At 45.7% G+C, this 25,815-nt stretch overlaps 1 protein-coding gene across 10 annotated transcripts in view; it reads left to right on the forward strand.

Annotated features, from left to right (window-relative positions):
* Window positions 1-25,815, forward strand: part of LOC117590798 (uncharacterized protein CG43867) — a 103,630-nt gene that overhangs the window by 10,376 nt on the left and 67,439 nt on the right. For 7 of the 10 annotated variants that reach the window (XM_034283753.1, XM_034283755.1, XM_034283757.1 and 4 more), the window contains exons 2-3: window positions 4,851-5,617; window positions 5,674-5,766. In XM_034283753.1, coding sequence (XP_034139644.1) covers window positions 4,883-5,617; window positions 5,674-5,766 — 828 coding nt within the window. In that variant the 5' untranslated portion in view covers window positions 4,851-4,882. Of the gene's footprint in view, window positions 1-4,850; window positions 5,618-5,673; window positions 5,767-17,547; window positions 18,338-25,815 lie in introns of those variants that run through there. The other 3 variants (XM_034283762.1, XM_034283763.1, XM_034283758.1) reach the window with 2 other exon arrangements.

A 25,815-nucleotide genomic window follows, 5' to 3' on the forward strand; every position in this document is an offset into this window, starting at 1 on the left:
GAATATTTTGTTCTCTTATACGCCCAGAGAAAAGAGTGCTGAAATATTTGATTTTCTATATTTCTTATATAAGTTAGTTATATTTCATACATAAATTAAGCTGGACCACATTTTCCGTCTATGTTTTGTCTATGTTTCCCACAAAAATATGTTTTTATCCTCAACAAGCATGGCAGAATATTCGCATATCCTCTGATCAAGTGCTATGTCGTAGAATTTTTAAAAAGTACTTTCTGTCATAGGGTATCACCCACACATCCAAAGAGACAGAAGGGGAGGCGTGGGAGTGAAGTGCTGTACTCAATTCCCTTTAGCATTCTCCTGGTTTTTCATGCATGTTACAATGTTGTTAATACGACGCTCAGTAGTTGTTGTTCCACACTGGAACTAACGACACACACCCGCACACTGACACTGTCACCCGCACCCTCATTGACATGTCCTTTCAGAAGAGCATATAGCCTAAACTCGCACAAAATGAAATTAAATTGATGCAAAAATAATGCAAGACAAGCTAAAGAAGTAAAGATTGCCATGCAGACGCTTGGCAACACTATTAGGTGTTGCCCAGCACTAGTTTTGATCGGAAATTGTGCGCGGTGCTGCAAGGGCATCAACTGCTTCGGATTTTCCGCAAAAGACTTTCCCGCGCATTCGTCGCCTTTGTTTTTCGTGTTGCATATTGACGATGCAACATGCCAGCGTGAGAGAGAGAGAGAGAGAGAGGAACAGAGATGGGAGAACAAAGAGTATTGTAAAATTATTGGCATGCGAAACGAGGAGGATGCTGCTGCAACGTTTATTAAATTTTTCAAGTGCCACAAAACATAGAAGAGGAGAGGGAGCGCCGCAGCCACTGGATGCAGGACCACAGCAGGCAAGGTGTGTTGTCATGTTGGAAATTATTTTCGGCTGCCACATGGGGTCTCGGGGTGAGGCGCATATCTGTGGGGCAGGTCTAGGGGTGGTGTCTTTTATGTTGTATTAATTTTACAACTTTACATTTTTGCAGCTTGCAACGCGAGGGGGAGAAAGAGAGATTGTCACATGAAAGAATGACACAAAAATGCGTGTGTGTAGAGAGACAGAGAGGGAGTGGCGGAGAGGGGAGTGTGGACAGAGAATGTGCAATAAAATACTGCACTTTATATACAGAAGCTCTGGAGTTCATTACTTAAACCCCTTGGAAAGTCCTTAAACAAGAGAGAGAATGCGTCGCTAGAAAATGCCACCATCTGTGGCAGGACACGAGTGGAGTATTCGCCAATGGACGGCACATGTTAGTGTGTGTGTGTGTGTGTGTAAAGATACATTCCCAGTGCAATAGTTGATAATACACATAAATACATTGTCTAATATTTGCAAAAGCTTCAGCTTCAACGCTGCAGCGTGCAACTGCAACTGCGACTCCCCTGAAACTGGAGAGCCAATAGAAGAAACCAGAGATCTTCTGCTGTGGGTTGAGGGGAGGTCGTGGGTCGGGGAACGGGGCTTAACTGTCGTCTGGGGTTTTTTAGAAATTTGTTTTGCCTCCCCTGCCGCCTCTCCCATGTGTCTGTGCGTCCTCTCTGCACTTCATTGGAGCTGAAACAAGTTTTGCTAACTATTTGAGTGAGTTTTCCTCCCCCCGCCCCAGCAGCCATGCCGTCTTGCCATTACTTTACTTTCCTTTCCGCTGTTTGTTCCTCCTCTTTTGCAGCAAACAGAAGACAATGTGAAAAAGGAATCCTCTCTCCTAAACACTCCAAAAGCTCTGTGTCTCAGTTGCACTCGGAGCCCAGATCCCAGTGCCAAATCCCAGTTCCAGTTCCAGTTCCAATTGCATGTGTGGCATGCGGCATGTGGCATGCTAAGATAATGCACTACAAAGTTACATATTGTTAAGCGGCTTATGGCGGCTGTGATTCCTGCTCCGACAACCTGAGACCTGTGAGTCCCACCTGAAACCCGAGGCCTAATGCCGGCTCTAATGAGTTCGTTAAACCTTTCGTTTCACAAGTGCCACACGGCACAACGACAGGAAGTGGCATATTTGTATTGTTGCAACACACAGGCACGGCCAGAGAAAGGAATCCTCCGAAGGCAATGCATATTTGCTTCTGTTCGCTTATGGGACATTTTTGAAAGAGAATTTATATCATTCTTCTATTGAATAAATTACAGATATTCGCAACGAGTTGTAAGGTTAAACCTATCTAATCTTCTTTATACAGATTTGGTCGGCATCTTGCTGCCAAATCAGCACTGTTGCCACAATTCACGATGGAGGACGATGTCCTCCGTTCTGCCACTCTTCAGTGCATCTCAAGCCTTTCGATTGCAGGCAGCAGCGTTGCCAATTTTCACACAAATTAGAAACAATTTGCTGTAAAGTGCACTTAAAATCTGAGATAGATATGGAGAAATGCAAATGGTAGGAGTGTGGCGTGGCAATGGCAAAGGGAATGTCCTGGCCCTTGTAGTTCGAGTGCTGTTGCAGCAGCAGCAGGAGGAGGCGGAGTGGCAGAAGGACATTTTGTCAAATCAAAAACTGAACTAGAATTTCAATCAACTTGAATTAAATCAAAATTTGCAAAATGAAGTGTGCACACAGAATGAAGGGCATGAAGGCATGGGGCATGGCACACACACACACACGCACACACTCCTTGGAGTGCAGCACGAAAATTGGAAAATAATTCTTATGAATGGGTTTCTGGTGCTTTTTGGGAGAGTGTCCTGGTCGAGGGAGTCCTGTCCTTTGCAACCGTCTCGACCACAGAGCAGCAGCAGCAGCAGCAGCAGGAAATGGAGTCTGAAGATGAAGGCTTTTTAGCCACAAAAATTTACAGCAAAGAAAGCAGCATCCACAAATGCATTCGACAGAGGAAAGGGATTTGGAGTCAGAGTCCTAGGACTGCTAGAGAATGTGCTTGAAACCCATCAGCCCCTGGGTAAACCACAAAACATGAAAGAGCCTTCCACTCTCTCACTCTGCGGCAGGCAGCAAGCACTCTACTCCACTCCACAAACGAGGAAATGTCAAGTTTTCTGTCTATAATTTAGTGGCATATTCAATTTGTCCCTCAATCCCAAGTCCCGAGTCCATGTCCAAGTCCAAGTCCTTTTGCAGCTGCAGCTCTCCTTCTGTCCATCTGTCTGTTGATTAAGCATTGCGCACACGTAGTGGCAATTGATGCCCCAGATTCGCGCACCTGTTGGAACCCCAGACCATCATTGACCATCCGCCGGCCAGTGGTGTCCTCAGACTTTTACACCTTCTCTCTCAGCCCAGCCCTGCCCTGCCCTGTGTCTGCCTTGTTGAGGCACGTAGCCGAACAGAGGACTCAACTGCCAGGGAGGTGTAAATGAGAACTGGTTCCGGCTAATGCATGAAGCGATTGATAGATTGATTGATGGTTGCACACTTGAGGGATTCCTGCTCATTGTTTGTGCAACATTGCACTCAGAACACATGACGATCATCTCCTGAGCATAGAATGTTGTTTTCTGTGTACTGTGGAAGAGTGGAACAGCGAAATCTACACCAAATGTTATCCATCGATTTTTTGGCATCATCAGGGATGATAGTAGGCAAGTGGACATTAGACCATTCAAAGGAATATTTCCACCTTAAGGAAAAGGAAGGAAGGATTTAATTTGTAGATTATTTATTTTCGTTTTGAAGCCATTTTTGGCATCTTTTCCCACGACTCTGAAGTGCTTTTTGTTAGCGCTTTCAAGCGGGAAGAGAAAGAGCAAAGCAGGCGCCGAAATTTTACAAAAACAATTCTTAGGCAAGCCATTGCTTGGGTTCTATTTTTAGACAGCGAGCGAGAGCGAGAGCGTGGCTCAACCACTCCAAGAAATGAACAGCCATGCGGCGGCCTACTCTCAAATGTTCCGTTATGTAATCTTACTCTTTACTGCGTCTTCACAGTGCGTTCGATAGATAGAGAGAGAGAGAGAGAGAGGGAGAGATGCAATTGCAGTCTCGGCAACTCCGAATCATTTCGATTTTCTCTCTTACCGCAGCTACATATGTATATGTGTATGTACATATGTATGTAGAAGTGGATGTTATCCATCCTAATGTTTCATCGAAAATATTACTTACACTTATTTGAACGATCACAGTGGGCCTGGGGAGGCCTCCTGTCAGGCTTTGTGCTTAGGTCTCCGTTTAGTTTCTCAGTCGAGCCTGACATTTCCAACAAAACAAAACCTTTTACAAATTTTTTGGAAAAATACAAATTATTGGTAAGTATTTTTATGAATAAAGAAAAAAAACAAAAAAACAAAAATTCCTGATATTTGGCCTTGCAGAGGATGACACAACCCAGGTCAACCAGTGCCAATAACGTTTCCCGTACCAATGGGCAAAAGAGCAAAGCGGCCAAACAGAAGACGGGGACCCCCTCGAAAGTGGCCTCCACTTCCAAAGCTGTTGCCAGCCCCATTGCTAACCCGACCCAACACTCGCAGGACGGATTGACAATGGCCGCATCCATTCCTGCGGCACCGCTGGCACCCACACCCTCTCCAAGCATGGCAGTGCCTCTATCTCAGATGTCGCCCACACAGACACCAGTCCCTAAGGCATTAAGACGCGGCATCCTCCAGCGGCTCTTTGGGCGGCACTAGCGTCGCCCTCCCTTTTTTGAATACATTAAAATTACGACAGTTGCAAGATAATCCATAGGCTACTCTACCCCTAAGGCTCGAATAAATAAAAAATCAAACCAAAAACTTGTGGGTTTATTTTTCAATGGGCTTTCCAGAGACTTTTGGGAGCACTTGTGCCTCGACAGAAACGTTGTGACGTGCCTATAAATCAATTTCTATAGCTTCTCTCTCTTTTCTCTTTGCAGTTCTCTTTCTCTCTGTGTCACCTGCAACGTCAATGTCTGACGAAGTGCCTTTGGGGCGTTTATCGCAAATCTTCGATACGCTCACAAATCTCCAGCAACAGCAGCAACAGTCGCTCCAAGTGCAGGCCACAGCGGCGGCGGATCAGCGGCGACGTTCGGCCTCATCGTCGCCATCGCCGTCTGCCAGTGCATCGGCCTCCAGTTCGGGCCGGGCCACGCCTTCCGCTGGCGCCCATGCTCTGTACTATACGCAGAGCCACCAGAGCCATTACTTCCTGAGGCCCCAGGATGGCAACAGCGTTGGCTTCTTGCACACCTTTCCCTCGCACCTCTACCACCACCAGCAGCCCCAACAGCAGCAGCAGCAAGCGCTGCATCAGCAGCATCTGCTCCACCAGCAGCTGCTCCAGCAGCCGCCGTCTCTGCCCTCACAGCTGCCGGGGCGATCGTCGGGGTCGCAGTCGCTTCATGGCTCCCCGTTGGTGGTTAAGCGGGCCACCTCGTTCAGCGGTCAAATACCACTGGTTCAGGGGCGCCTATCCAGCACCACCTCCACGCCGAACAGCCCACGGCTAATGCCACGGCGCGTGCCACGGCCACCGCCCATACCGGCCAAGCAGGGGACCAAAGTGGAGGCGCCACAGCCTACCGTTAATCCCGTCCTGGCCGCCCTGGATGCTCCCGATGCGCCGTGGCCGCACTTTTCGGCTCTCACCGAGCACCTGGACGTTCATCAGGTGAACAACTATGGACAGGCACTGCCGGAGGTACGAACTCGTGAGATTTTTGGGAGCACAACGTGCAAGAGATTCTTTTTTTGCAGATCAACTGGCAGGAACGCTGCCTGGAGCTGCAATTGGAGCTGCATCGATCGAAGAACCAGGCGGGACGTATACGGGATATGCTGCGTGAAAAGGTAGGAAACCGAAAACATTCGCATGGCCCTAAAGATGGGGCACCAAATGACACAGAAACCACATTAATTACAGAGAGGGAATCCAAGGGAGATGGAAAACGAAAGTAGAATTAGGCTTTTGGGTGGATGGGGTGCGACGGGGGATGTGACACCATCTTGAGCGTAATTATGATTTATGAGAGCGGGCCACGGTTGAAACATTTTTACGACCAGACAGCCACAACAGCCCCCGAATGTGCGATACTTTGCGTGGTGTGGAGTGGAGTGGAAATAGTGTAGCTTTTAGGGGGGGTTGCTGACATATGGCGCTGTGGATGGGGGTCCCTCATTATCGGGCTAATTAAGTCATTAGGCATTTGGCCAAAAGAAGCAGCCAAAGGACCATCCCAGAGTCTGTTTCGGTGCCCACATTAATGCAAAAAACTATATAAATTATGTATTAGAGTGAAATGTGAACTACAATGGAGCTTCATGCTCATTTCGCTATCAGGTTTGGGTCGGAACCGGAGCCTGTTGTCGACTGACATACATTAATTTTACTTCAATGATTTTCATTCCATGAATTATGCATGAGTATCTACTCTCTTCCGAGCATCGATACGATCTCTGTGTTTTGTGTGGAAGGGAAGTGTGTGACAGTGTTGCCTCGAGTGCCACAAAAAAAAAGAAGCAGATTCGACAACTGGTGACCCCGATGAATGGATCAAAAAGGCGTACATTTACCCCCAGAGACCTCTAACGTTGCGAGCACACATTCACTCAATTATTATTACGAATATGCATATTATTTTGTGTTGGGTTTGGTGCTCTTTCAATATTTAATTGCCAATTTCGGAACAGTCGAAAAAACAGAGAGAGCAACAGCAACAGAAACTGTAGCAAAATAGTAGAAAAGAAGAAAATGCATAACTCGATGGCTAAAAGTATGCGATGAATATTTTATTTCTGTTTTTATGCATTTCGCATTTTCCGTTTCCGTTTCCGTTTCACCCATCCCTTTCCCCATTTTCCGTTGCTCCATACGGACGGAGTCTCGCTGCTGTTGTTGTTTTTTGTTGGTTGACTTTTCAACTTTTGCCAGCAATGCAATTCAAGTGCATCATAAATTTTGAATTAGTTGTACTAAAAACTTGAAATGGTCCAAGCAAAAACGGATCCTTGGGTCAATCCACCATCCCATTACAAATGCTAAGGCAGCGTCTCTAAATATGCAATATTATTTATAATATTTCCACTCCTTTGAATCCCAGCAAGAACCCAACAGAAGGAGTGACCAAATCAAAGAGAAAGGGAACACGAAGTAGCTGCAACTATAGCGATATCTGTACATAGGTATTACCGAATCGAGACCGGATTCAAATGCAGTTTTCATCTTCAAAAAACAACACCAAAAACTTTGCATTGTTTTTGTGGAATGCAGTTTTCCCTCCTTAACATGACTTCCTGCTGAAAAACAAAGACCAGAAGAGACCTTAAGACCCTCCAGACCTGGAACGACCGCAAAATGTTGGCTCTGTGGAGAGTGGGAGAGCGTGTGGGGGGGCAGGAGGGCGGTGGCTCCTACATATTTTCGTCTGGCAACAATGTTCAGGATGTTAAAATTATGGCCAAGCATATTGCAACATTCTTGTAGGACAATAAAATTCAAGTTTACTGCTGAAGCCATACCAAGGAAAACAGCAAACAACAAACGGACGACCGACCCCGGTTGATGGCAAATGAATCCAAGCGTAAGCCTGACAAGAATGGTCTCCTGGCCAGCCATGGAAGTTGCCAAACTTCAGCATGAACACATGGATGTACTGTTCCTTTCAGTGGGAAGAAGAAAGGAGTAAGCAATCCTCATCTGAAGATACAAAATTATACTGCCAATGTTTATGTCCGAACAATTATGAATCTCAACGTTAGACATTCCCAAATTAAGTGCACAGCCGAGACCCTCCGCGTAGCGAGCAGTTAAAGTAGATCGCTGGTGGCATCCCGTTGGTCATTTGATTGCCTCAGATATGTACGTTTTCCCACAACGAATGGAGACTGCTTCCCTACGTCAAACGTCAAACGTGGCACAAGAGTCGACTCACAGCTATATTTCCCCCCAATACGAGTTCTCCTCCTAACTTCCATCCCTGCCAGCGAAACCCCTGTGGAGCGCGTTAGCGCGTTGAAAGCCGCGCTTTGGGGGCAAATGACCGCCTGGCGTACCCAGCCCAGCACAGCCCAGCCCAGCCTGGCTGTCATCCATTTCAATTTGCATCTGCAAAGGCAGAACGCAAACCAAAAACCAAAAACGAGAAGTGCTGACAAAAGTTTGCTCCCATTGTCGATTAATATAGAACGAATGCACACACTCGTGCACTTGCAGAAATGCCCAATCAAATGCAAAAGATGGCAGTTGAGCAGACAATAATATTTTCTCCAAGTGTACACTGAAATGCGTGTATGGCATCTGTCAGGGCTGTGAGGGAGGAGCGGAGGGCGGTGGCGGTGGTAACAATGGCCCATCCGATGGCACAACAGAGCCGCAGTTGCAGTTCCCGCTTTGAGGCCTATAAGCGTGGGACTGTTGCACCTACACACGACAGGGATAGCGATAGAGAGAGAGAGTGGGAGTGAGAGTGAGAGAAAATGAAAGACTGGGAGACAAAGGATTGTCGTTCTTTTCATGCCATTTTCATAGCCATGCCAACGGGCATTGCAATTGTTTTGCGGGAAATTGAAAATGTTGCCACTTTATCTGTGCGATACGTGTGTGGGTGTCTACGTACATGTGGGCAGATTTAAATGCCAATGGCTTCGATTATTAATCGATAAATGTGTTTAGTTGGGCAAAAGCAGCCATTCAACCATGTCAATATTGATGAGTAGCGAATGAAAGATGATGCTTAAGACATAATACATCAATAAATCATTGCAAAAGGTGTTGGCCAGTGATAAGAGCGATTTTTGCCGCTGCCTCAGTAATTAATCGATAGGAGAGTCATACAATTATTCAAGTTCACCGATTAGTCATCTAATAAGATGATTTATCGAAACTATAAATCGATTTCAGTGCTCATGTGTTGCTCATTTTTTCACCAGCGATAAGTAATCGCTAATTTTAATGAAACTAGCACGGAATTTTCCGTTTCGGCTTTAGATCTTTTTGGACAGCTGCCACACGACAGCTCTTCTGCCCCTGTCAGCCTCTGCACCCTTACTATGCTTGAAAATGGAATGGGATGGGGTGTGGAAAGTGGATGGCCATGAATGCCTGCGTGTTTAATTAAAATTTTTTGACAACTTCGTGCTTTGGCATAAATTGGGCATCGATGCAGAGGGGCGCTCATGGAGCTAGGACCAGGACGAGGACCAGGACCAGGACCAGGACTCGAATGCCCAACGGCGGCAACAAGGGAAAACTTAGCCAACTATTTGAGCAATTAGAAGAGGAATCTCCATCCGATGTCGGAACCCAAACCCAAACCCAAACTCAAACCCCAAAATCCTTTCCCTTGTTCCATAATTAGTGAACAGAAAAATGCGTTCACAGGGAAATGGAAAACGTAAAGGATTTCGATGAATTTTCTTTGCTTGCGGCAGTGCCCCCTCCCACCCACACACATGTGCATTCTGTTCACTTTTCTGGGGACCATCCAGAGATGATGTCGCAGGACCAGAACGAGAAGAGGGCCCAGCCAAAGACCAAACGACGACGACTACGACGATGGCCTGCAAAATTAATGGCCATCAGTCGCATAATAAATGAAGAGCTCCTCCAGACCACCACACAGGACCCAGCACTTCCCAGCACTTCCTCTCATCCGTCCACTTTTCGTGGACATCAGAACTGTGCTCTTTGTCCTTGCCACGCCCACTACTTGAATGGGGGCGTACAGGACAATGAAGGAGCGACGGCAAGAGGCCAGAGAAAAGGCAAACTATAAACAAGAGCACAAGAAAAACGTTTTCTAAAAAAAGTTTTTTTTTTTTTGGGTTTTCTTTTTCTGTTGAAGGCAATTTTTTGTATACCCATTAGTCGTAGGGAGTTCAGCGGGTATTTGAGTGAAAAGAAAAAGAAGGGCAGAGAACAGTCGACAGGGCGATAAGTAGCTTTTTCTACATTCAAAGAAAATTCTGCTGATGGTAACGAGTGTTCAGATTGAGCTTTCCATGCTATCAGCAGGGTCCCTTTAAGATTATTCGCTTGATTTTTTTGTTATCAGAGATTTGATAGGAGGAATGATAGCGGGACCACAGGACGACCAAAAGACCCCAGACAGGGGGCAGACGAGGTACACCCTGTTGCGACAAAATCTCATTTTGTGTATGCAGCACACATGCTGGCTGGCTGGCCGCCTGCCCGTTCGTTCGTTCGTTCGCTCGCTCGCTTATTCATTTGAATTATTCCCAAAAGCGCATTTAATTTTAATTATGCGTGACAATGCCTCATTCAAAGAAGGCTACACGCTACCCCCATTAACGTGCCTGTTTCACGCTCCCATTGCCGCCAGGATTACACAACTGCCGAGTGGAAATGGAGCTGAAGCTCCTCTTTGCTTTTTTTAAATATGCTGAAAAATATACACACGAGTAGCAGAGTCACAGAGTCACAGAGAAGAAATGGAAGCTTAGTGAAATTTGTATTGTCGCTGCGATTTCTTGCATTTTGTCCGCTCGCTTATGGGGAACTTGTACAGCGAGTGCGAGTGCTGTTCACTAATGCTGCGACCGCCTGAAAGTAGGCAATGCAACAATTTCCCAAGCATTGCCAAACGGGAACGGAAGTGCCAGAGAGCGATGGAGAGAGAGCGGAAACAGAAGCAAAAAATGTGTGCCACACACAACAACAAAAAACAATCAAATAAAACAAAAAGCGGAAACAATGCCCAAGCGAAGGAGGAAGCACACGATTGAGGGCGGACTACTCGCAGAAATCAAATGAATATTTCAGCTCCAAAAATATTTGCCCAACATTCTCTTTTGGGTTTGCTTTACTTCCTTCGATATACTCATACATATGTATATATTTATATCCATATATATATTTGTTCAGCTTTATGTTGAAGCAACTGTAAGTGAGCTCCTGCCGCAGCCCCGTGCACCCTGCTCCATGCCTCTGAATGTTGACAAGCATTTGAATGTGTGGCACGAGCAGCCAGTAGATGGACGGCGAATGAGTGCCCAAGGGAAACGATGTTAGAGGATACAAATGCTTTGGGTAAGATGAAGACATTTGACTCAAGAAACGACACTGAATGCCCCAATAGCCCACTGAAAATACTCGAACCTTGGGAAAAAAAACCAACATATTCAATACAAATATGAAAAATTCACTCCGAGCATTTAATGTAGGTAATTTTAATTGCGAATAGTTAATTGCTAAGTAGTTTGCTCTTCTTAGTTGCAGACCTCAAATTGTTATTCCACTGTGCCAAGTGGTTTATCCCACACATATGTACAAAGCAAAAAGCCACAATATAAGGGATATCAAGAAGGATGCGGACTCAGAGGGTAACAAGCTAATAAAGTTACTCCAGCATTCCCTTTTTTCTAGGGATTTGTTCTTTTCTTTGTCTGAGACTTCGCTGCCTACGTTTTGGTGCGGCATAAAGCATGATTATGCCTCTGTTCAAGCAATTAATGCGAGGGCCACTGCTGCTCCTGCTACTGCTCCTGCCACTTCACTCTTATATTCTCTTATATCTTTTGCCCCTTTTCTTCTGTTTGGTGAAAAACCGCAGTACAGTTGTGTGTTAAGCGGCTTTGGCAAATGTACTTTAAGCCTTTTATTTGTTGTTGCTCTTGCAATGTTGCAATAACTCACACTTACACGGCTGCGAGATGGCGGTTCGGGTTGGGTTTGGGGAGCGCCGCTCGAAATAATAATGCCAAAAAATTATTTTAAGCGGATTTAGCCCAAGAGAGTCGAGAGTCATCGTTGTCGTTGCTGGCGTCTTACCTCGCATAAAGGTCTCACTTCTGTTCCCCACTAAAAGTGGGCGAAAATTTATGGAAAACTATACGGGCAGAAGAGTGGCAATAAAACGGGCAAAAGGATGTGGGAAAGGATGTGTGCGTGTGTGTGTGTGTTTGGGGGGAAAACAATACGAGAAAGAAGAGCCCTGGAGCAAAGGCAGATGGAAGTCAGAGAGCAATAAAATATATATTTATGTGCATGGGATTAAAAAGGGTATTAGCCAGTTGTTACTTTATGTAGTCCCCGTTCCCGTCTCCTTTCAGGCACCCTGCCCCCCCCCCCCTTTACCTATCCACATTCTCACACAGTTGTTGGACTTTGGTCAACAATAACAGAAAGGCTCCTTCCACAGGATTCCCTGTGCCAAACAGGCGACAAACATTCACTTAACGACATCTCTCTCTCTGTGTGTGTGTGTGTGTCTCCTAGCAGGGGGTAGGAGGGGTCAGCCCTGGGGTGTGTTTTCTCACTGGTGATGAAAGCCAAACATTTGAGAATCCCATGCATTGCGCGTAGGTGTTGCAAATTGATTTACTCCCGAGGCACACCACAGCACAGCACGGGTGGTTCGTTCTTCTCGTTTGGAGATTTGCGTTTCGGATTCAAATTGAATTCGAATTTAGGCGACACACATCCAAATGAGCTCCATCGGAGCTTCATGCAGCCATCGATGGTTATGCGAAAATTGATTTCTCTCAAATTTTGCTTGTCATTTGCCTGCACAACTACCATATGAAGGCGGGGGGGGCTGACTCCCTTTGCTATTTAACATAAATTTAACGAGTTGTCAGCTCAGGCACTGCCCTGCTCTCTGGCATGCTGAGCGTTTTTGGCTTAATTGCTCAACAAGTTGGCCCCCAGCTGTGTGAACGAAAGCCACAAGCAAAAATATCGTCAAATATTTCGTAGTTTTTGCATTCGAATTGTCGCTTTTCCCTTTTCTCTGTCTGAGTGTGGGGAAATGCCACCTGCCAGCGCGCTGGGGGTAAATTGTGGCAATGTGGCAGGGTCAAATTACATGTGGATTTTATACCAAAAATTCAATTAGATCCTGCAGCGAATTCCTTGCAGGTGACAGCTGTTTCCATCGCTGTCTCTGGCAATCGTTATATTTTTCTTTAACTTTACTCCCCACTGAAACCCTTAAGGCATACCAAAAGCTATCTATAAAGCTCATCTATAGCGCTCATCTTCATGTAAGATTATTTGATTGCAAATTTAGTGGCAAAATACGTCGATCCTGACGGCTGTCTCCTCTCTGTAACTCTGGCTTTACCTCTTAATATATTTCTCTCTCTCTCTGGCTCTGGCATTAACTAACTTTTGGCCACAGCCATAAATCTGTCTCCAAAGCCACACTCTGTCGCTCTCTCTGTAATTGGCACTCGGCCCGCATTTGGCATGCCCTTTCTTCACATCGCTCTAGCTCTCTCTCTCTCTCTCACCATAGCGTTTGCTTTCACTGGTGGGAAAAAAGGTCAGCAGCCGAAAATCAATAGACGACAGTTAATGTCCGTCTCTGCCTTCCTGATCCTTTTGCCCCATGGCTCATCGTTGAGGGGATGCGGGTCTCCTGCTCATCCTCATCCTCATCCTTCTCACTGGTTTAATGTTGACATGTTGTCGTCATCATCATCGCTCCACGACTGCGACTGCGACTGCGACTACGACAACGACAACGACAACGACGACGTTTAATTTAAAATTCAAATGCAAACATGTTTGGCAACGCGAGCCGTTAGCAGAGCGGTGGGTTGGGGCTACGGGCAGGAGGCAGGAGGCAGGAGGCAGGTTGTTCCTGCAGTTCCTGCGTGGAGCAGGGGCAAGTCATTAAAATTCGCAGGCGGCCAAAACATGTGGCCAACTTGCTTTCGTCTTTCTGGCCCCCCCGCCGCTTTAAGCTTAAGCGAGGACTCAAAGCGAGAGAGAGCGCAACAGAGAGAGAGAGAGAGAGAAAGGTTAAGTCGAGTAGGTTAAGCGAGAACCGAGGCAGTGCTTTAAGAGAGTCCTCCTGCTGGGGCTCCTCTTTAATGTGAACCAGGAATCAAAGCAGGAAAGTATGCTACAGGCGACACACGAAGTGCCTGGCCTGTGCGGTCTTTTTGGTCTTTTGGGTGGGCGCCAAGCAATCAGCAGGCCGAATACGGAATGGAATTCACCCCGTTATTCACCACACACGAAACGAGAGACACTTTTTCCCCATTCAACAAATGTCCTCCCCAAAATAAAGGGAAATGCTGCGCACTCTTGATTTTGGCGCTCCAAAAAGGGAAGTTCTCTTGTGGCATATCCTGTGCCTGAACTGCGCGTAAGGTCTATCCATTTTGCGTGATTCACAGCAGAGCAGAGAGCAATTTGTAATACTTATGATTACATGTATTGATTGATGATTTATTGTATGAAAATTCGTATACAATGTTCTTCGTTAAGCTGTGAAATCTCCACAGTCAAGAATTTCTAATGTATCTTCCCACGTCAGATCTGTGCATTGAGGACTCTATTTACAGGGTATTTTTCCATCTGATAGTCGCTTTCTCGCTTTTGGTATGTGCAAAATTCTAGGACGCAGGACTTTCGCTCCAATTGCAACCGTTATTTTCTGCCAACCAGCTGGTTGTTCAGCGGGAAAAGTTCCCTCAACACTTTTCCCCACATTTCCATTCTCAACACGAAGACGGACATGGACACACACATGCGCAGGCCCTGCCAGCTGTTCTGCAGCAGCAGAACAGTGTTTGTGTGTGTGTGTGTGTGTGTTTCCTCTGTGTGGGTCGGTAAATCACATCCGTGGCACAGCACACGGCAATCAGTTTGTCTTTGGCTGCGTAACGCGTTGCGTGCTCCGCGGGAAAGAGACTCCGCCTTATCCGCACATTTCGCATATCCCATATCCTCGCATATCCTCGTTGCATCCGTATCGCATATTCCGTGTGGAGCGACGCTCTCGACCAACAAATAAAAAGTGAAATTTGTTTGTTGATATTTTTTAAGAGTTGTTTTTTTGTTGTTTCGTTTTTTGCACAAAGAATATTATTGTGAAAAATTGTGAATTTCCCACCAGCATGAATTGCGACAAACTCCTCAGAAAACTCTGTCCTGTTTCTGTCTCACTCGATGGGCACTCGTTATGGGCGCGAAAATCTGTGTCCAAAAAATATACAATTTTTGAAAAGCGGAAATGAGTGGCCTGCCATGCCAGCCTACTCTCCACTTGTTTGTCTTTCATTTTGTGTGTGGCGGCAAGTGCCTTTGGTGTGTCCATGGAATGTTGAATGCTTTTTTTGGGAAAAATGAAGTCTGTTAAATATTTCCAGGAATTATCTTGAATATCTGTGGGGCTTTTAATTAAATTTAACAAATCTTGTGTAGAGAATATTGTTTATCAATGAAGTTAACTTCCCAGAAAGTTCCGCACAATAAAAGTGTTGTTAAAAGACTTAAATTACGGGTTTTATCAGCTTTTGGAAAATATATTTTTGCCAGAAATAAAGCATTCGCCGTGACATTTGTGTGCCCGTTGGCTTGCAGCTGATGAAACTTGAATACCTTGGCCATTAAGAAGAGAAAATCCTGCTCTGTGCAGTCAAATTTTGGCCTTAAAATGAAATTCAGACAACACCAGGGAGTTATTTTGAGCGAATTAATGGCGTAAATATAGAGGAAATATTTGAATATAGCGAAAGTCCATTCCAACTTTTTTGTAGGGGCACTCGAAGCCTTTTTGAGTTATTTTTGATGTGCAATAATATTTGTTTATGTGAAATAAAAAGCCCCAAAAGTTCTGTTTTGCATCTATCAGGCAAGAAAGTGAAATTGTGTCCTAAATTTTAAACTCAATTGAATGATTGACAGGAGTTTTGCGCAGATTTTCGTTTAGATTTTCGCCCCTTTAAATTTCAAGCTGGTGTCATTAATGTGTATGTTGTTCCCCGGGTGTTGCCACACATGTATGTGTGTGTGTTTGTGTCGAGGCAATTGCATGCCTTGTGCCTCGTGCCTCCCATCTCACAGGCTGTCTGCCACATGCCACAAGCAGACAGAGCAAGAGAACGAGCGCTTGAAGGGTGAGAGCGTGTGGGTGGGAGTGGGAGTCGAGCGCCGTATGTATATTATCTCCAGTGAATTATGGCCTGGCCATATAGATTCCAAAACGGCTTGTCCTTACAAGAACTACAGCTAAAGTTCCAGGCGACTCTCTGGCCACTCGCTGGCCACTGGCCCCATGTCTGCCACAAACACTGCCAGCACAGAGCAACACACAGCCACGTTACACACAGGGACCCTTCTTAGAGAGAGAGCCAGAGGGAGAGGGAGAGGAAGAGTGAGAGTCCCTGCTCCTGCTCCCGTCCTGGTAGTATATGTATCATCATCATCATCATGCATTTTGTGTGGCACACATTGTTAAATGGACGATACAAAACTTCAGACACCCCAAAGCAGGAGTAGCAGAAGCAGAAGGCAGACGGCAGACGGCAGGAGTCATGGACATGGACATGGACATGTCCTGGACAGGACAGAACACCACCCACAGCTCCTTGCCTGCCAGATACTCCCTGCCTCCTGCATGCATGCTGTTGCATCGAATTTCTCTGCTCTGATATGGGAGGACTGTAGCCATGCCACTTGATATCTGATCTCTATCCTCTATGCTCTTCCTATCTCCATCTCTATCTCGTATAGATACAATATACGTTCGTTGGAGTATTTCTGGTATTTCTGGGCTTAAATCATGCCAGTGTCTGACCGCATAATCGAAAAAGGTTTAGCCACTAATTAGCCAAAGCTTCAGAGAGCCATCGCTCCATCCTGCGACTCCCATTTCCATTCCCATTTCCATTTCCATTTCCTCTGCCTTTTCCCGTCCCTTCCTTCTGCTCGCTGGGAGAAAGCAGAATTTATTGATGGCTGGACAGCATTAGCCTGGCATTCGTTTTGCTCCTTCGCTTCCTACCATTCAGAAATTGAGTTATTTATGCTACGGAATTGATTGCTGCTTGTTGTAGATTGCCTGCACCAGTGCGTCCGTCTGGGGGCATCATGTAAGGCGTGTGGAGGCGACTCAAAACGTGTTGTGCCATCGATACATTTGTGTTTTCTTGTACTTTTTTTGTTGTTGTTTTTTTTTTCGAAGCGAAGAGCTCTGATTTCTGCAATAATTTGTTTATGGACTTAATCAGAGGCACAAGCAGCATGTCTCCTCTTTTCCTCATTGCCCTTGATTTGAGGCAATATTTGTAACTCTTTTAATGCAGAAACTCCATTTTCTGCTTGCACATTTGCACATAAGTTCCCATAAGCGAACGGATATCATTCCCAGTGTCAGCCCCGTACATTTATTTCCTTTCCTCCTTAACTCTTTCACATTTTATTTATTTATTTGTTGTTGCTGTGTGGTAGATTCTTCAACAGTCGCTTCTGTTGTGGCATCAGATTTAATTTATTTATTTATCTGTTTTACGATTTTCGATTTAGTCGCCCATCAAATGGCAAATGACAAACAATCTGTTTCTGTGGTTAATGTCCCATTTCCCATTTCCATTTACCCATTGCCCTTCCCTCGGCCCACGCCTCTTTTTATTTGTTTGGTGCGTTTCCCGCGGGGCCATTAATCATTTGGGAGACGCCTAAAAGTATGCAGCATGCAATTAAAAAAGAAACAATTGCAACATAAATTTGCATGACAGACAGAAGGAGTGAGACAGAAAACGAGACAGAGTGTTGTGTATGTGTGTGTGTGTGCGTTGCAACAAATTCTTTTGCCACTTTGCCACAGCAAGTGACCAGAGAGAGAGAGAGAGAGAGAGAAGTGACGAGCTTCTCGCGCGACGACTGCCATGGGCCGAACAGTGTGCCCATCCTAAGCGAAGCGAATAATACCGTGTAAAGTGCAACACAAATTCTCGACCTCGACTCTCGATGGACATTAATGGAGGTGGAGCCACGCTGCTGCCGCGCGAAGGCGACTGCTCAAGGCGGCCCCACAGTGCAGGACCCACAAGTAGCAGCAGCATCAGCACTACTACCACAGCCACTGCCATGGAGGTGACGATGAACACCAGCACCACCACCACCACAACCACGATCATTGAGTGCTCGTCCTCAACCACAACGACAGGAGTGGCAGCAGGAGCAGCGGCAGCCACAGCCGAGAATTCAGGGCCAGGCACATCGTCCAACAGTACGCCGGGTAGCGGATCGCCTGGTGGTTACATCCACCATCACATGCATCATGGATCTCCGCTGCACCAACAGCTGCATCCCTTCCAGCTGCACCACACGGCACCACCCTCACCCCTGGCCGCCGTTCGCAGTCATCCACATCAGCATCAGCAGCAACAGCATTCGCATCCAGCGGGTTGCCCGGCCTTGTGCTGCTCCTCTGGTGCCCACCACATGAGCCATGTGCCCCACTTGGGACCGCACCACTCGCTCTATCCGCTGATGGCTGCCGCCACGTTGGGATATGCTGGCTCCAGTGGTCCCAGTTCCCTGGTCAACTCCCCGGCCCTGGGCAGGCGGAAACGCTACACCAGCACCTCCTCGAACTGTTCCAGCCAATTCAACAACAATTATGCCGGCCTCGATGTCGATTCGCTCGATGAAATGCTGAAAAAGGTAAGAATTTGGGAGGAAATATTCTTTTAGAATGAAAAACTGGCTAAGAAGATATCTTGCCATTGAAGATGCTCCATCGATTTAACTCTCTGCGGGAAAATATGTTTAAAATTAAAAAAATTAAATGACTTCCCAGACGTTTGTTTATTGGTTTAGAAAGAAGATTCTTTTCATTTTATTTATTTTTAATGTTAGTTTATGTCTTCAGCTAGCATTCTTCGTTGATTCTTTCTCCCATTTTGAAATGTTTTCAATCAGAGAAGAATACAAATTTTGAGTGTACAATTTCAAGTCATTAAAACCCCAGGAAAGAATGGAAAGGAAAGGAACTATCCTGTCTAGTTGCTTCTTACTTCTGGTGGAGTTCAAAGTTTAGTTGAGGGGTTGCTTTTACAGGAACCTCGCTGGATTTTCTCCGCCTTCCCCTTGAAAGTTTTCTTTTGTGGACAGCGGCAGTTCTTTAAGATTTTAAACCCTACCCCCATCCCCATTTCTGCTGCTGTTGCTGTCGTGTCAGGCTTCTTTCCTACCTAGCTGTCCGTTGTCTGTCCGTCTGTCTGTATTCCTTCTTCTGTTTGCCCTTGTCTGTTGGTTGTCCACTCCAGCCCCATGTCCTATGCCCCCATGCTCTTGTGTTCCGTCCCTCTGTCTGTCTGCCCCGCCTGTCGCAAAGCCATAAATCTTGAGCCTAGTCCGCACACAGCGTGTGGTCGGCTCCAGGTTTCCAGGTCCTGCTCCTGCTCCAGCTCCTCCTGCGGGGCCACTGCGAAATGTATGCAAGGCTTTATTTATTTTATTTTTTTTTAACATTTTTAAGGCTGGCCACACACAGAAAAAACAAGTGGAAGGGGGTAGTCCTCAGCCACTGCTTCTGGCTGTTCCTGGGTCGAGGTCTGTGGCAGCAATGAGAGGCCTCATAAATAATATGCGACAAGTTTTGCCCGGCCGGCCGCATGCGAACAATTTAAATTGTAATGCGCCCCAAAAACCGACAAAGAAGTTGGCAATAGAAAATGCCAATGCAAATGCGAATGACGGTGGTGGCAACCCTGGACAGGCAGTGCCAGAGCTGCCACCATGTGTGCTTTGTGTGTGTGCCAATGGGCGATAATGAACTCGACACGTGCCCCAGGGGGATCGACACTGCAAGAAAAAGCAAACGAAATGCATCCTCAACGCAGCAAAGAACGATTGTTTCAGCAAATAAATATTCTGGAATACTTTAGGATATTCTTGCAGTTCCATTGGGATTATAAAGACCTCAAAGACCCACCATAACCCAAGCAAAACGTTTTTGTCGCGGCACACACTCATATTCGAGCCCTTATTTACAGTCTGGAAATATGCATGGTGTCCAAATTTGTCAACTGAATGCCTTCTGGCTATTATCTAGCGTAAAACCCATATTGTGTGCCCAATATTTGAAGGCTTTTTTGTGTGCCAAAGTTCCTTTTTGCGCTCAGTGCAGTGGGAAGGCTCGTTGCGGTTGCGGCTCTTTCACCGCTTTCACCTGCGGATGTCGCATTGCTGTGCCCCACAACAGGGGAGTACCTGGCAGTACCTCTGGGGGCTGTTGCCTCTCCTCTGCATTGCATTTGTGGCAGATATAATTGATAGGGGTAGCAGGGCAGGGGCACTGGCACTGGCACGGACACGGGCACCCATTGCGGCTGAAACTGTTGCCATTTGCTCGATTACGGTGTGGCATACTTCCCCAGAACGAAGGCGAAGCGCGTGCATACTGGCAATTTGAATAATGGTGCCAAATATGCGGACATTTCATTGTTAAACTAAACCACAAAAGCACTGAGCCACTGAGCCAAACCATTGAAGAGCCAACATCGCCAGCACAACAACCAGCGAAGAACTGGGGCAGGCACACAGAGAAAAATGCGACGCGCGGAGACAGAGGGCCAGAGCAAATCAGTTGGAAAATGCTGACAATCAAAGTTCGACTCAATCGCTACCCCCCTTAGTCGCTTCAATTTCTGATAAACATGGCCAGGACATAACGAGGAAATCCCCCAAACACGAGAAACAGAAAGAGCCGAGGAAGAATGGGAATGAAGTTCGAAGGGAAAGTGGTAAAGGGCCAAACCCAAACAAAAAAAAGAAAAAATAATGGCAAAGGACGAAAGACAAAAGTAAGTTTTTCAATAGGCAAAACAGAACTTAAATCGAATCCGAAGCACACGACAAAGCAACAAACAAACCGAGCTTCCACAAATGCAGGAAGAGGAAAGGAAAGCAGGAAAAACGACAGAGATATAGTAAGAGAGAAAGGCGTGGAGTGGCGTAGGAGGAGGCAGTGCTGGGAGTGAAAACTCCACTTGTGGTCGGCGACTACTGGTGGTGGTGTGGTGTCGTTTGTGGGCGGCAAAACTTCGCCGACAAAACCAAAAACTTTGAAGCGCCTCAAACAAGTTCAGCTGCAAGCCAAACGAAACGAAACAAAAGATTGTAAAAGATTCTCCAAAGAAGCGGCAGGACAATGGGCACAGGACAATGCACTCTCCACAGTCTATGTAAGATATTCGCGGAACTCTTGAGTATGCTGACCACTTCAAACCTATGGGCAGCACTCGATTCAAGTTCGAGTTGTGCTGAAATTAATCAAAGAAAAAGCTCAAAGAAGTTCAAGAGCTTATGTCCAGTGTGCAGTGCGACCAGCTTAAAGTTTCTTCCAGTTGTAATCCATTTATTTAATCGACAAATAATAATTAATTGCATGTGAATCAAGATCTGGCATTAGTTAGCTTAAAGGACATGTCTTCTCAGTGTGACCGTATGGGCTTCTAGTAATATTCTAAAAGTGTGAAAGTGCGAGGGCAGGTGCAGATGGGTTTACCCTCCATATCATCCCGTAGCAATTCCATTTGTGGCTTAGACTTTCCCTCTTTCGCTCTCTCTCTCTCGCTATGTGTGGGTGGGGTCTGGGATTGGGGCCGTGTACTATGCCCCAAGTGCTCGTTAGCCGACATGAAATGCCTTTGTGCCATGAAATAAGCTCGCACCCGCATGGCCACATCCTCCATTACTGGACCCAGGACCACGTCCCACTCCTGGGTCCTGCTGCTGCTCCTCTTTCTACTATTTTGCTGTTACTCCTCTCCCTCTCTTACATTGTGTGTGTGTGTGTGTGTGTGTGAAATAATGTTTTTATAAGTCACCTTTATGTAATGACAATGGGGAATCATTAAATGTCTATTTGAGCATTTTTTATTTGGCTTTTCCATCGGCACTGGGCCCCTGCCACTGTGGCTGCTGGCGATATTCCTCGCTGGATATTTTCTGCCTGCATGTTTTTCTTTGTATACTCTGTAAAAAGAGGGGCACCCTGCCATTGAGTAGCTGTTTGCAATGCAGACAAGGAAGCAATGCAACGAAAGATCAGCTGCAACTCATCCATGCATCTCTTTCTTCTGGTTGTTAGCAATTTTAAAGAAACGTTCCCTTTCAAATTCGTTACTTTTGTGGCTGTAATTATGAGTGACAAATAGTAAAGGCGGAAATGGATAAAGATAAAGAGTGGGAGAGATAAATAGAACAGATGCAATCCCACTTGGTTTGGAATGGAAACAGTTGGGGGGGTTTGGAGTCATGGGACACTTTCTATATCCCCAAAATCCTTAGTCTACTTTTCAGCTTGGCCGCAAACGAAATTGAAAGCCACAAAAACACACAAAAACCAGGAAGAATACAAATAAAAACATCAGAAAAGCAAAAGAAAACACTCCAGAGAAAGCACAGCGCCATAAAACCCAAGACTCAAAACAAAAAGCAGATAAAAAAAGGAAACGAAAGCAAGAAAACAACAAAAAACAAAAAGGGTTGCCACTTAAGTCAGCGTTCCGCTGGCCATGTGCGTGTCCATCAGGGGATTTCCCTTCAATTAGGATTAATACTCAAGATACCACAGAAGAAAAAGGGGAGAATCCCAAAGAAAAATGCCAAGAAAAACCTAGACGAAAAACAAGCCATGCAGGGAAAATAGGGACAAAGCAGGAGTGGGTTCGGGTGGGGGGATGTCTCTAACAAGTAGGAGATGGTGTCCTTAGCCCTCCATCCCACAACCCCAAAGGAATGCAAGCACAATTGAGGCATTATTAGTAAAGTAGTTTTAACATACCAAAAGCTGATGCGGGTGGGGAAAAAGTCGGCAAAATTCCTGGTCAAAAGTCAAAAAGGATTTCCCGTTGCGTTGATGAGGGACTGACGCGATCCTGAAGGCAAACTTTTATCCCTTTTTTTTTGTGTGATTTTTTGTTATTTCTTTCCAGGGTTTAAATTGCTTAAAAGTACAATTTATCACAATTGCCAATTGGATATACTGTATGCATGTCGCTGTCTCTTTCACTCTCCAATGTCATTTCTCTTTCCATCTGCAGACTTATACATATCTCTGGGACTCTGGCAACTTCTGGCCCAACCGTTTTCCCACCTCCGTCAGCTGTCAAAATGATTTTTCTTTCCCTGTCACTCTTCCTCTCAGCCATCATTTGTGCCGACGACTTTTAGCCCTCTACCTTTCTCTCCCGCTCTACATACATCTCTCATTCTCGCTCTCTTCTTCTCTCTCACTGGCTATATGTTTGCTTATTTTTAGAGATTGGGTCATTTGAACTTTTGTTTTGTTTTGTTTGTGCTTTTCTGGACAGTTCTGTGGTCGAGAATTTGTTGAAAAGTTTTGTGTTTGTATCTGGGCCAGAGGGACAGAGGGGTAGAGGCAGTGAAAGTAACGATACCACGGGACCTGCCATGAATTTGCCACACGAAAATCAATTGAGATTTGGTTTTAATAAGATAAAAATATCCCCCAACGATTGCAATTGTTTTTATCGATTGCTAATCGATCTACATTCCAATATTGAAGTATCGAAATGATATCGATAATTTGTAAACGACTTTTTATTGGTTAATCGATTGCTAAATGGCAAACTTTGTTGGGAGCTTGCTTAGCTTTATGTGCCATTTAAATGCGGCACCAGATACTCCCGCCCCACTCTGCCTGGCAGTCCATTATGCTACACCTGTCGCTAACCCGATAACCGATAACAATGTTTTGAGCATCATCAAAAGAGGGAGCGAGAGACTGGCAGAGGGCGACAGAGTGAACACTTTGTGACGACACTCTGCGCAATATGCAAATTTAATATGATTTTAATTTGGCCAAACAGCAGAGAGTGACGCCATGCCACTCCTTGGGGCAGGCACTCTCTCTACCACCCTCTCTCTCTCTCTCTCTCTCTCTCTTTCTATTTGTGTGTGTGTGCACCCTCAATGGTGGCGTCATCGTCATTGTCATCGTCAAACTATTCAAAAAGAAAATCCTGCCAGCCATCCCGCATGCCACATCCTTCAACCATCATCATCCGATCCGATCCGATCCCTTTCTGGACTACTATTTTTCCTTCTTTTTTGCGTGCTGCATACTTTTGTGTGTGTGTGTTGCTTCTGCTGCTGCCGTTTTTTTTATGCATTGAGATTCAGAATTCAGTGGATTCACAGGATTCAGGATGGCCTTTTGTGTGTTGCTGCCCCCTCTCTGGCTGCTCACGTTCCTTCTCCTGCTGTCGTGTATATTCATGTTCACGTGTAGATTTTATTAAACATATGAATTCATTATGTAAATGTTGTTCCCTGAGTTTGGGTAGGCAGGGAATAAACAGGGAAATGTAAGGGGAATAAACAGCAGAAAGGACACGGAAAAGAATCCAAAAGAAAGGGGAAGAGGACAGGCGAAAGAACAGGTAAAGAAATGCAAAAAAAAACAAAACAAAATGTATGGAAATTGTCGTGTTCGTCCCCGACGTTGTCGTCGCCATTCATTTCACATGCATAGTTGGGCGACGTTGGGTTAATGGGTTATGAGCCGCGATTTTCGTGGGGGAAAACAACCCGCACCGCCATTCGCCATTCGCCATCCTGTGCAACTCCATTTTGCCATTCCCATACCCATTCCATTTGGCATCCTTCAGAAACGAACATCCTCGAACTTCAGAGATCTTTTGTTGATTTTTATGTAAAGCGCAAATTGATTTGCCATTGGGAATGGAAATGCGAATGCGAATACAAAATGTTGCAATGCAAAAAGGGGGAAATGGAAATGGAAATGAAAATGAAAATTGGTTGGGGAACTGAAAGTGGATGGGAAAAATACAGGAAGCAATCATAAGGGGAATGCAAATTATCAACAGAGAAGCCAAAGAGATTGCGGTAAGGTTTATATTGGGAATGAATGCTGAATGGCAGGATTCTCACTCCCTGAAAGATAAAGAAACGAAAGAGAACTTGGAGCTGACATTCCCAGCTGAAAGCACTTTGGAGTCAGATGTAGCCAAGGCTTTAATTGTCATCTAATTGTTTCTATTTTTCTTTCATTGCAGGTGAGTCGAACTAAAGTCTAACAAAGGCTTACGGATTTCCTTCACATCCCGTTTTACTTGGACAGAATTTTTGCCCCAGATGTTGTGGTGCTGACCAGAGCAAATCTGCTTCCTTCCTGGCAAAAAAAGATGACACCACAGTGTTATACGAGGGTGTAGGTTCTGGCTTTTCTCGCTAATATTAATCATACCTCAAATGAATATTCCTCAGTGCTTTCTTAAGGTGGAGCCTTGCGAAAAGGTTTATGTTACAGGATCAATTCGAAAATATTCCCTTCTTTTGCTCTGTGGAACTCCTTAAGAGCAGAGAGTCGGAGCTCCAATCACAACATCCTGCCTGTCAGGCATTCTGCATCTATTCTGTCTCCTTCTCCATCTCCGAACCCATTCCGTCTGTTATTGTTGTTCGCACACAATTAACACTCGAAATGTTTAACAGGCTTACTGTAGTGAGGGAGAGGAGGATATGGGGCTCAAGTGGGAGACAGACGCACCAGCCGCCCCATTGTCTGTGGAGGTGGCTGTGGCTCTGTGGTTCTGCTTGGTGCGGGAGGTGATTGCAAGCTGGTCATGCGTGGCCACATTGCCACATCCTTGCACGGCTTCAGCCCCTCCCCTGCTCAACGTTGAGACGTGGTACAAGCAACAACATGCCACTTAATTTCATTTCTTTTTATTTTGGCAGAGCACAAAGACGTAAGGTTCTGTATGCCGCCTGTAAATGCCCCACAGTGGAACAAAATTATTCGGAATGGTAAAAAGAGGCTTCAATATTCTTATTTGCTTTCATTCGTTTGATAAAAAAGACTTAAAAACCATTCTGCAAAATTGTTGACAATCTAAGAATTGATTATTAAATGCATTTTCTTCTTTTTAGAGCACAGAAAAAAGTCGAAAGTTTCTTTCTTTGAGTTTTTTACCAGCCACTGTGCCAGCCACTGCCCCTTCCTTTGTCTTTGCCACAGACTCCCCCCCCCCCCCCCCCCCCCCCCCCCCCCCTTTCTTTTCCCCCCCCCCCCCCCCCCCCCCCCCAAACTCCCACACTCTCATATTTCCCACTCTACACCTCTCTTATTTTTTTCAGCCGCTTGT

The sequence above is a fragment of the Drosophila guanche genome, unplaced genomic scaffold (genome assembly GCF_900245975.1).
Source record: "Drosophila guanche unplaced genomic scaffold, DGUA_6, whole genome shotgun sequence".
Taxonomy (NCBI): Eukaryota; Metazoa; Arthropoda; class Insecta; order Diptera; family Drosophilidae; genus Drosophila; species Drosophila guanche.